The sequence below is a fragment of the Eriocheir sinensis genome, chromosome 29 (assembly GCF_024679095.1).
Source record: "Eriocheir sinensis breed Jianghai 21 chromosome 29, ASM2467909v1, whole genome shotgun sequence".
Classification (NCBI taxonomy): domain Eukaryota; kingdom Metazoa; phylum Arthropoda; class Malacostraca; order Decapoda; family Varunidae; genus Eriocheir; species Eriocheir sinensis.
Genome location: NC_066537.1, coordinates 15500445 through 15510444, shown reverse-complemented (window position 1 = coordinate 15510444; position 10000 = coordinate 15500445). Strand labels below are relative to the sequence as shown.

General features: G+C 41.9%; 1 protein-coding gene across 8 annotated transcripts in view; it reads left to right on the top strand.

The window, feature by feature from the left end:
- LOC127005139 (casein kinase I-like) overlaps positions 1-10000 on the top strand; it is a 79398-nt gene that overhangs the window by 42992 nt on the left and 26406 nt on the right. For 5 of the 8 annotated variants that reach the window (XM_050873749.1, XM_050873745.1, XM_050873751.1 and 2 more), the window contains exon 5: positions 332-388. The exons of the other annotated variants lie outside the window; for them this stretch is intronic. In XM_050873749.1, the coding sequence (XP_050729706.1) occupies positions 332-388 (57 nt within the window). The remainder of the gene's footprint in view (positions 1-331; positions 389-10000) is intronic. 8 annotated transcript variants of the gene reach the window in all.

Here is a 10000-nt window from a genome sequence, read left to right as displayed (position 1 = left end):
TCTCTTCCATTTTTTCCTCCGTTTATTTTCTCTTTGCTTTCCCTTTGACTTTCTTTTTCTTTTCTTCATTTTCCTTTCTCTTCCATTCTTTTGCTATGTTTATTTTCCTTTCCTTCTGTTCTTCGTGTTTTCCCTTCCTCTATTTTTTTCTTTTCCTTACTTTCCTTTCTCTTCCTTCTTTTCCTTTCTTCATTTATTTTCTTTTTCTTTCCCTTTAACTTTCTTTTACTTTTCTTTTCCCCCATTTTCCTTTATCTTGCTTTCTTTTGTGGTTTGTTTATTTTCCCTTGCATGACTTTTCTTCTTCCTCCGCCTCTTTGCATGCCTCCAGAGGACAAGAAGAAAAATGGAAAGGATGAGGAGAAGGAAGGAGAGAAAACGGCAGTGGGTGGGTATTGTGCTCTCTCTCTCTCTCTCTCTCTCTCTCTCTCTCTCTCTCTCTCTCTCTCTCTCTCTCTCTCTCTCTCTCTCTCTCTCTTTGTCCGATCCTTTGTGATGTTGATACTGTTGTTGTGTGTGAGAGAGAGAGAGAGAGAGAGAGAGAGAGAGTGTGAGTCAACCCAGAAAGATACGGCTTATCAGATACAGTCATACGTATATTATGAAAGTAGTGGTGGTAGTAGTAGTAGTAGTAGTAGTAGTAGTAGTGGTAGTAATAGTAGTAGTAGTAGTAGTAGTAGTAGTAGTAGTAAAAAGTAAAGATGGCAATATTAGTAGTAGTGGTAGAAGCAGTAATTTTGCAGTAGTAGTGGTAGTAGTAGTAGTAGTAGTAGTAGTAGTAGTAGTGGTGGTGGTGGTAGGCTAGTAATGGTGGTGAATAGTGGTGATGGTGGTGGTGATTAATGGAAGAAGAGGAGGAGGAGGAGGAGGAGGGCGAGGGGGAAGAGGAAGGAAGAGAGGAGGAAGAGGAACCGGAAAATGGAGGGATCGTGGGAGAGGAAGGTTCTTGGCGCTCCTCCTCCTCCTCCTCCTCCGTTACCTTTTTCACGTCTTCTCCATCAAGTCAATTACCCGAGAGAGAGAGATGGGGGGGCAGGAAGCTGATCCATGACGTCACAGGAAGCAGCATAACGTCACAGGAGGATTATGGGATGGGGGGGGGGACGATGGAAGGAGGGGGAGAGGGAAGGGTGGTTGAGGGGTCAGTCTTCTCTCCTCCTCCTCCTCCTCCTCCTCCTCCTCCTCTTACTATACTTTATGTCTATCACCTATCTCAAAATTTCCTCCTTCCTTTTCCTCCTCCTCCTCCTCTTCCTCTTGCTATATTTTATTCATTTTTATCACCCTTCAAATTTCCTCATCCACTTCTCCCTCCTCCGTTTTCTCCTCTCCTTCTTTTTCTCTTCTTTCCTCCTCCTCTTCCTCATAATTTCTTTTTTTTCCGTTCCTCTTTCTCCTTTTCCTCATTCTCCTCTTCCCTTTCTCCTCTTTTTCATGATGTACCTTTTGTTCTCTTCGCCTTTTCTCCTTTTTCTTCTTTATTATTATTAGTGTTATTATTTTTATTATTATTATTATCATCTTGACCTCCATACATATTGATTTTTGAGCTCTGTGTGTGTGTGTGTGTGTGTGTGTGTGTGTGTGTGTGTGTGTGTGTGTGTGTGTGTGTCAGCTAGTTAGACAAAGCTATATGTGTCCTCCTCCTCCTCCTCCTCCTCCTCCTCCTCCTCCCTCTGTTTAATGGCTTCTCTGCATTTTCTTTCTTTCTTTCTTTCTATCCCTCTATATTCTCTTTACCTCGCTTTCCTTTTTTTTCATTCTCTCTCTCTCTCTCTCTCTCTCTCTCTCTCTCTCTCTCTCTCTCTCTCTCTCTCTCTCTCTCTCTCTCTCTCTCTCTCTCTCTCTCTCTCTCAGTGCATTTCCTCCTTTTATTCAATTTCTGTCGGATGTTCCAAACTTTTTTTCCATTCCCTCCTTACCTTCTTTGTTTCCTCATTCCATTCTCTCTCTCTCTCTCTCTCTCTCTCTCTCTCTCTCTCTCTCTCTCTCTCTCTCTCTCTCTCTCTCTCTCTCTCTCTCCTATCTTCCTCTTCTCACCACTTTACCTTTTCTCTCCCTCTCCTTCTCTCTCTCCTCCCTTCTTCCTCCTTTTCCTCTTCTCCCTTCTTTATCCTTCCCTTCCTCCCTTCGCCACTCCGTCTCTCCATCTCTATCTTCTTTCTCCTATTCTCTTCGTAAACTTTTTCCTTCCTTTTACTTACTTCCTTCTTATTCAATCTCCCTTCACTTCCCTTTTGATTTGTCCTTCGTCGTCTCATTTTATTTCTTTATCTTATTTCCTTAATTTTTACGGCTATTTCCTCCCTTCCTTTTTTTCCAGTGTTTTTTTTCTTCTAAATTTCTTCATGTCTTCCCTACCTTTCCTTACTTATAATTTTTTCCCTTTATTTTTCGTCTCCCTTTCCTCCTCCTCTTCCTCCTTCCTCTTCATTCTACTTGTCCTGCTTCTACTTTCATTTCTCCTTTTTCTTATACTTTTTTCTTCTTCTTTTTCTTCTTCATCTTCTTGTTCTTGTTTTTCTTCTACTACTACTACTACTACTACTACTACTACTACTACTACTACTACTACTACTACTACCACTACTATCTTATCTGCCGTGATTGTCTGCACACCTGAGTGGAGCATCACGTGACCCAGTTGTTATGGCGCAGGTATTGTCTCTCACCTATCAATCTGGGAAAGGACGACCCCCCCCCTCCCCCCAATCTCTCTCTCTCTCTCTCTCTCTCTCTCTCTCTCTCTCTCTCTCTCTCTCTCTCTCTCTCTCTCTCTCTCTCTCTCTCTCTCTCTCTCTCTCTCTCTCCATTTCCACCCTTCCTCTTCCCTGTGCTTGGCTTTTTTTCTTCCCTTCCCTTTTCTTTCTACCTTTTCTCTCCCTATCTTTCCTCCCCTTATTCTCTCCTCCTCTCTCCTGCCTCTCTGCTTCGTTTTTCCTCTTGTATATATAGTTTTTTTCCTCCCTTTCTTTCCTCTCCCTCCTCCCATCTCTCTCCTCTCCCATCTCCTTCCTTCCTTCCTTCTCTTTCATCCACTCACTTCGCCCCCTCTCTCTCTCCTCCTTCCCATGTCTCTTCCCATCCTTTCATCTTCTTTCCTTTTTCTCTCCTCCCTCTTCTTTTCCCATCCCCTCCTCAGCCTCCTCGTTCCCTTCCTTTATTTCCCCTTTTCTTCTTCCTCCTCCTTGTCGTTTCCTTACATTTTTTCCCTTTTCCTCCCCTTCTTTCTCTTCCCTTCCCTTTCCATCCTCTCCCTTTTCGGCCTTTTTTTCACATTTTTTTTCCTCCCCTTCCTTTCATTCCCTTCCCTTCCTTTCATTCCCTTCCCTTCCTTTCATTCCCTTCCCTTCCCTTCATTCCCTTCCTTTCCTTCCTCTCCCTTTTCGCCCTTTTTCTTTACATTCCTTTCCCTCCCCTTTCCTTCCTTTCCCTTCCCTTTCCTTCCTTTCCCTTTCCTTCCCTTCCCTTCCCTTCCTTTCCTTCCTCTCCCATTTCGCCCTTTTTCTTTACATTCCTTTCCCTCCCCTTTCCTTCTTTTCCCTTCCCTTTCTTCCCTTCTCCTTCCTTTTTCTCCCTTCCCTTCTTTCCCTCCTTCCCTTCCCTTTCATCCTCTCCTTTCTCTTCATCCTTCCCTCCATCCCTCTCCTCCTCCCTTCTTTGTCTCCTTCCATTTCCATCCCTTTCCCTTGTTCCTCTCCCCCTCCCCTTCCCTTCTCTCCCCCTCTCCCTCCCCTCCCTTTTCTCCCTCCCTCCATTCTTGCTCAACTTTCTCTCCACACACGCACAGTTCTATTTCTTCACCCTCTCTCCCTTTCCTCCTCCTCCTCCTCCTCCTCCTCCTCCTCCTAGCTCGGGGTCAGTCTTTGCACGTGTTTCCGGTCCAGCTTTAAGGAGGAGGAGGAGGAGGAGGAGGAGGACTAGAAATATTGGTGTACAAAGAAAGAGAAAAGAAGGAGGAGGAGGAGGAGAAGGAGGAGGGAAAATATGGGATAGAGAAGGATACGTAAGGGAAAAGGAAGAAAGAGGAGGAGGAGGAGGGAAAATATGGGATAGAGAAGGATATGAGAGGGAGAAGAATGATGATGAGGAGGAGGAGAAGGAGAAGAAGGAGGAGGGAAAATATGGGATAGAGAAGGATATGAGAGGGAGAAGAAAGAATGATGATGATGAGGAGGAGGAGAAGAAGGAGGAGGGAAAATAGGGGATAGAGAAGGATATGAGAGGGAGAAGAAAGAATGATGATGATGATGAGGAGGAGAAGGAGGAGGAGGAAAAATAGGGGATAGAGAAGGATATGAGAGGGAGAAGAAAGAATGATGATGATGATGAGGAGGAGAAGAAGGAGGAGGAAAAATATGGGATAGAGAAGGATATGAGAGGGAGAAGAAAGAATGATGATGATGAGGAGGAGAAGGAAGAGGAGGAGGAGGAGGAGGAGGAGGAGGAGGAGTTAGAAAAGAAAGAAGATAGTTAACGCTCCTATTTTTTTCTAGTCAAGGTCATCTCTCTCTCTCTCTCTCTCTCTCTCTCTCTCTCTCTCTCTCTCTCTCTCTCCTTTACTCCACATCCTTTTCTTTTCCTTCTCTTCCCTTCCCTTTCTTTCCCTTCCTTTTCTTCCATTCTCGTCCTTCCCTCCTCTCTCTTCAATTCCGTCCTTCTCTTTCTCTCCCTTCCTTTCCCTTTTGTTTCTCCTTCCTCTCTTTTCTTCCTTTGCGTTCCCTCTTCTTCCCTTCCTTTCTTAATTTTCTTTCCCCTCCCTTAACTTCCCTTCCCATCCCTAACTTTCCCTTTATTTCCTCTTCGTAACTTCATTTCACTTATCTCCCCTTCCTTATCTTTCCTGTTTTCCCTCCCTTTCACTTTCCTTTATCTCCTCTCCGTCTTCTCTTCCTCTCTCCTCGCCTCCCCATTCTCTTCCCGTCCTCTTTCTTCTCTTCTCGCTTCCCCTCTCTTCTTCCCCCTCTCTCCTCTTCCCTTCCTCTTTCTTCTTCTCTTCTCTCCTTCCTTCCCCTCCCTTCTTCTTTGCTTCCCCTCTCTTCTCCCCCCCCCCTCTTCCTATCCCTCCTCTGCCTTCTCGTTCCCTTCCATATCTTATTTCCCTTATCCCCCCCTCCCTTCTTCCTTCCCCTTGTCGTTTCCTTTCATTCCTTCCCCTTCCCTTCCCTTCCTTCTCGTACTTTTTTCCTTACATTCCTTCCCTTCTCTTCGCTTCTATTCCTTCCCTTCTCATTCTTTTCCTTCTCTTCCCTTCCGATATCCCTTTCTGTTCCCCTCCTTTCCCTTCCCTTCCCCTCACTTCCTTTCCCCTCACTTCCCTTGACCAGCATCGTGACCCAGTGGTGTTATCCCTTCATTATTGACCTCCTCCTCTTCCTCCTCCTCCTCCTCCTCCTCCTCCTCCTCCTGTTGTCGTAAAACCCACATCCTCCTCTCGTTTCTTTCTTCCTTCCTTCTCTCCTTTTCTTTCTTCTGTCTCCTCCTCCTCCTCCTCCTGATTCCTTCCCTCCATTCCCCCTTTCTTCCTTCCTCCTCATCCTTGACCTTTGGAGGGAGTTATGAAAGTTCGAACTCTCTCTCTCTCTCTCTCTCTCTCTCTCTCTCTCTCTCTCTCTCTCTCTCTCTCTCTCTCTCTCTCTCTCTCTCTCTCTCTCTCTCTCTCTCTCTCTCTCTCTCTCAAGCTGGTTCGATATCTGTTTGTTAATCAGTTCGTGTTGATATATAAGAGTGTGTGTGCGAGTGTGTGTGTGTGTGTGTGTGTGTGTGTGTGTGTGTGTAATATTTTCCCGTGTGCGTATGTGTGTCAGGGTTGATTGGCTGATCTGTGGTGTGTGTGTGTGTGTGTGTGTGTGTGTGTGTGTGTGTGTGTGTGTGTGTGTGTGTGTGTGTGTGTGTTTTGGTTGGTTGGTGTGTTTACTTTTCCTTTTTTTTTCGGAGAGAGAGAGAGAGAGAGAGAGAGAGGGGGGTTACTGCGTATATTCATTTACCTCAACTTAGAGAGAGAGAGAGAGAGAGATTCTAAGAAATAAATAAATTATAAGAAAGAGAGAAATTATAAGAAAGAGAAAACTAAGTCATTTCCTGTGATTCTGCAAACAACCTCCTCCTCCTCCTCCTCCTCCTCCTCTTCCTTCTCCTCCTCTTCATATTTCTCTCCACGACGATATTACTCTTTGCTCACGTTTGCTTTCGTGTGTGTGTGTGTGTGTCAGAGAGAGAGAGAGAGAGAGAGAGAGAGAGAGAGAGAGAGAGAGAGAGATTTTATAGTTAAATGTTCCTTCTTTCTTCTCCACCCACTCTTAATATTTTTTTCCCATCTCCTCCTCCTCCTCCTCCTCAAGGGCATGGTAGCTCAAAGTGTGTCAGAGTCAAGGTTAACCAGGTGGTCAGAGAGGAGGAGGAGGAGGAGGAGGAGGAGGTGGAGATAAAGGAAAGAAATATAGCAACAACAAAATCTCATCTATTTAATTATTATTACTATTATTATTATTATTATTATTATTTTTGTTATTATTATTATTATTATTATTATTTGTTACTTCTGTTGCTTCTGAGTCATGCTTCCTTGGCAGAGAGAGGCAGGTGGTTAGGTAATTAGAGGCTTAGTTAATTGGCTGTTGGTGATTAAATTTGTGGGTCAATAGATTTTTCATGGACCCACTTAAGTCAGTCAGTCAGCTGAGCCCATAAGTTTGTCAGTCAGTCAGTCCTTAAGTTTGTCAGTCAGTCAGTCCTTAAGTTTGTCAGTCAGTCATTCCTTAAGTTTGTCAGTTAGTCAGTCAGTCCTTAAATCTGTCAGTTAGTCAGTCAATTGGTCCTTAAATCTGTCAGTCAGTCAGTCAAGTAAGTCATTCGATCAAGTCAGAAATAGAATACAGTCAGAAATTGAAGACTTGAAAAAAATGAAGTAAATAAAAAAAAATGATAGTTTTGTAGTCAATCAGTCATTTGGTCAGTTATGGTTTGATATGCGAATCAGTTGGTCAGTTTGTTCTTCAGTGAGTCAGTTGATCAGTCAGTTTAGTATTCACACAATCACTCAGTTAGTCGTCAGTCAATTAGTCAGTCAGTCAGTCATTTGGTCAGTTATTTTTGGATGAGCGAATCAGTCGGTCAGTTGATTGTTTAGTGAGTCAGTTGATCACTCAGTTTAGTATTCACACGGTCACTCAGTCAGTCAGTCAGGTCAGTTAGTCAGTCAGTCTCGTCAGTCAGTCAGTCAGGTCAGTTAGTCAGTCAGTCTTTCAGTCAGGTCAGTTAGTCAGTCAGTCTTTCAGTCAGGTCAGCTAGCTAGTTAGTCAGTCAGTCAGTCAGTCTTTCAGTCAGGTCAGTCAGTCAGGTCAGGTCAGTTAGTCAGTCAGTCAGGTAAATTAGTCAGTTAGGTCAGTTAGTCAGTCAATCAGTCAGGGCGGTTAGTCAGTCAGTCAGTCAATCAGTCAGGTCAGTAAGTCAGTTTTTCAGTTACTCATTCAGTCAGTCAGGTCAGTAAGTCAGTCAGTCAGTCAGGTAAATTAGTCGGTCAGTCAGTTAGTCAGTCAGTCAGATCAGTTAGTCAGTCAGTCAGTCAGGTCAGTTAATCAGTCAGTCAGTCAGTCTTTCTCTTTCATTCCTTTCTCTCCACAATTTATTACCCAGCTGAAGGTGAAACTTGGCACCTCGGAAACAGATAAATTTCAATAGTAAATAATGAAGAAAATGGATTATGAAGACGGAGCAAATGAATAGGAGGATAAATAATGAGGGAATAGAAGAATAAATGATGGAAGTAAAGATGAATAAACTTGACAAACATGAAGAATAGAGAAATAATAAAACCTTGAATTTGTAGACAAAGATAAATAAAAGGAAGAAAGGAAAAAAAATAGGAAGAATGAAAATATAACGAAAACGAAAGGAGGAGAGAAAGGAAAAAAAAGTCGAAAGAAGGAAAATACAAAAAGAGAAAGGGGAAGAATAGGAAAAAAACAAACAAATAGAAAGAAGAAAAATATGGAAAAGGGAAAGGGTTAGAATAAGGAAAATAAAGAAAATGGTGAATAGAAGAAAATGCAAAAAAGCGAAAAGGGGAGAAAAAGAAAAAGAATAAAGATAAACATGAAGAAAATGCAAAGTGAATGGGGAAGAAAATAAAGAAAAAAGATAGAAAGAAGGAAAATACAAAAAAACGAAGAGGAAGAAAAAGAACGAAAGAAAAAAAATCAGTAACCAAAACACACACACACACACACACACACCTGGACAGCAAGCATTCCACAGTAATTATCCTTCGTAACCTGCACGCACACCTTTGTTGACAGGTAGGTGAGGCTAATTGAGTTACCTGTGTGTGTGTGTGTGTGTGTGTGTGTGTGTGTGTGTGTGTGTGTGTGTGTGTGTGTGTGTGTGTGTGTGTTGGTTGCTCAGATTTTCGTTTTTTCATTCATTCTCTTCTTTTTTTTCTATCTTTTCCTCTTCCCCTTTCGCTTTTTGTAATTTCTTTTCCAACTTCTTTTTTCTTTATTTTCCTTTTTCTCTTTCACTATAATATTTTTCTTCTTTCTATTTATCTTTTATCTTTTCCCTTTTCTTCCCTTTTTGCTTCTTGTATTTTCCTTCTTTCTGTATCTCTTCTTGTTTTCCTTTTTTCTTCCCCTTTCGCTTTTTTCGTCATTTCCTTCTCAATATATCCATTCTTCATTTTCCTATTTTTTCTTTTCTTTCATGTATTTTCTCTTTCACTTTAGTATTTTCCTTTTCTATTTATCTTTGTCTTTATTTTCTTTTCTCTCCCCCTTTCACATTTAGTATTTTCCTTCTTTCTATTTATCTTTTCTCTTTTCCTTTTACTTCCTCTCTCGCCTTTGTATTTTCTCTCTCTGTATTTCTTCTCTTTGTTTTCCCCTTTCGCATTTTGGTAATTTCCTTTTCAGTATATCTTTTTTTCTTTATTTTCCTTTTTTTATGTTTAGCGAGTCAGTTCATCAGCCTGTTTAGTATTCACAGACACTCAGTCAGTCGTCAGTCAATCAGTTAGTCAGTCATTTGGTCAGTTATGGTTGGGTGAGCGAATCAGTCAGTCAGTTAATTGTTTAGTGAGTCAGTTGATCAATCAGTTTAGTATTCACACACTCACTCAGTCAGTCATCAGTCAGTCAGTCATTTGGTCAGTTATGGTTGGGTGAGCGAATCAGTCAGTCAGTTAATTGTTTAGTGAGTCAGTTGATCAATCAGTTTAGTATTCACACACTCTCAGTCAGTCGTCAGTCAATCAGGTCTGTGTTTTCCTTTGATTCCCTTCCTTGCTTTATCTATTTGTATGTATCTATCTACCTATCCTTTTATCCCTACATCTATACATCAGTCTACCTGTGCATCTATACGATCTTATATTTCCTTCTTTATTTCTTCTTTTGATTCATTCTTTGTTGTTTTTTCCTATTAGTCAACAAACGCACAAAGTCACGAACATGGCATCATTCTCCTTTTCCTCCTCCCCACCTTCATTTTCCTTCTATTCCCTTTTTTCTTTTCCCTACTCCTCTACATCATCTTCCCAGGATCCTTTATTTACTAACAAACATACTCACCCAAACACCACTCCATTTTCCCTTTCACTCCTCCTCCTCCTCCCATTTTCTTCTTTATTTCCGTTTTCTTTTCCCTACGCGTCTATTTTCTTCCCAGGATCGTCTCAGCCGTTCATTAAATTTTTACTTACATTTTATGGGGGACTAACCTGGCTTGACGGCCCTCTGCGTTATCTTAGAGGCGAGGGAGAAGAGGAGGAGGAGGAGGAGGAGATGAAGTAGATCATAGGAAGAAGAAAAAGAAGAAAAAGGTAAAGCAAATAGAAAAATAGGAGAGAAAGAAGAAGAAAAATAAGTAGAAGAGGAGAGTCAGAAGAAAACTTTGAATAGAAAACGATAAAGAAGGAAAATGAGAATGAAGAAAAAGAAGGAAAATTAGATAGGAGGAAAAAAGGACAAAATCAAGATGGGAAAGTGAAAATAATGAGGAATAG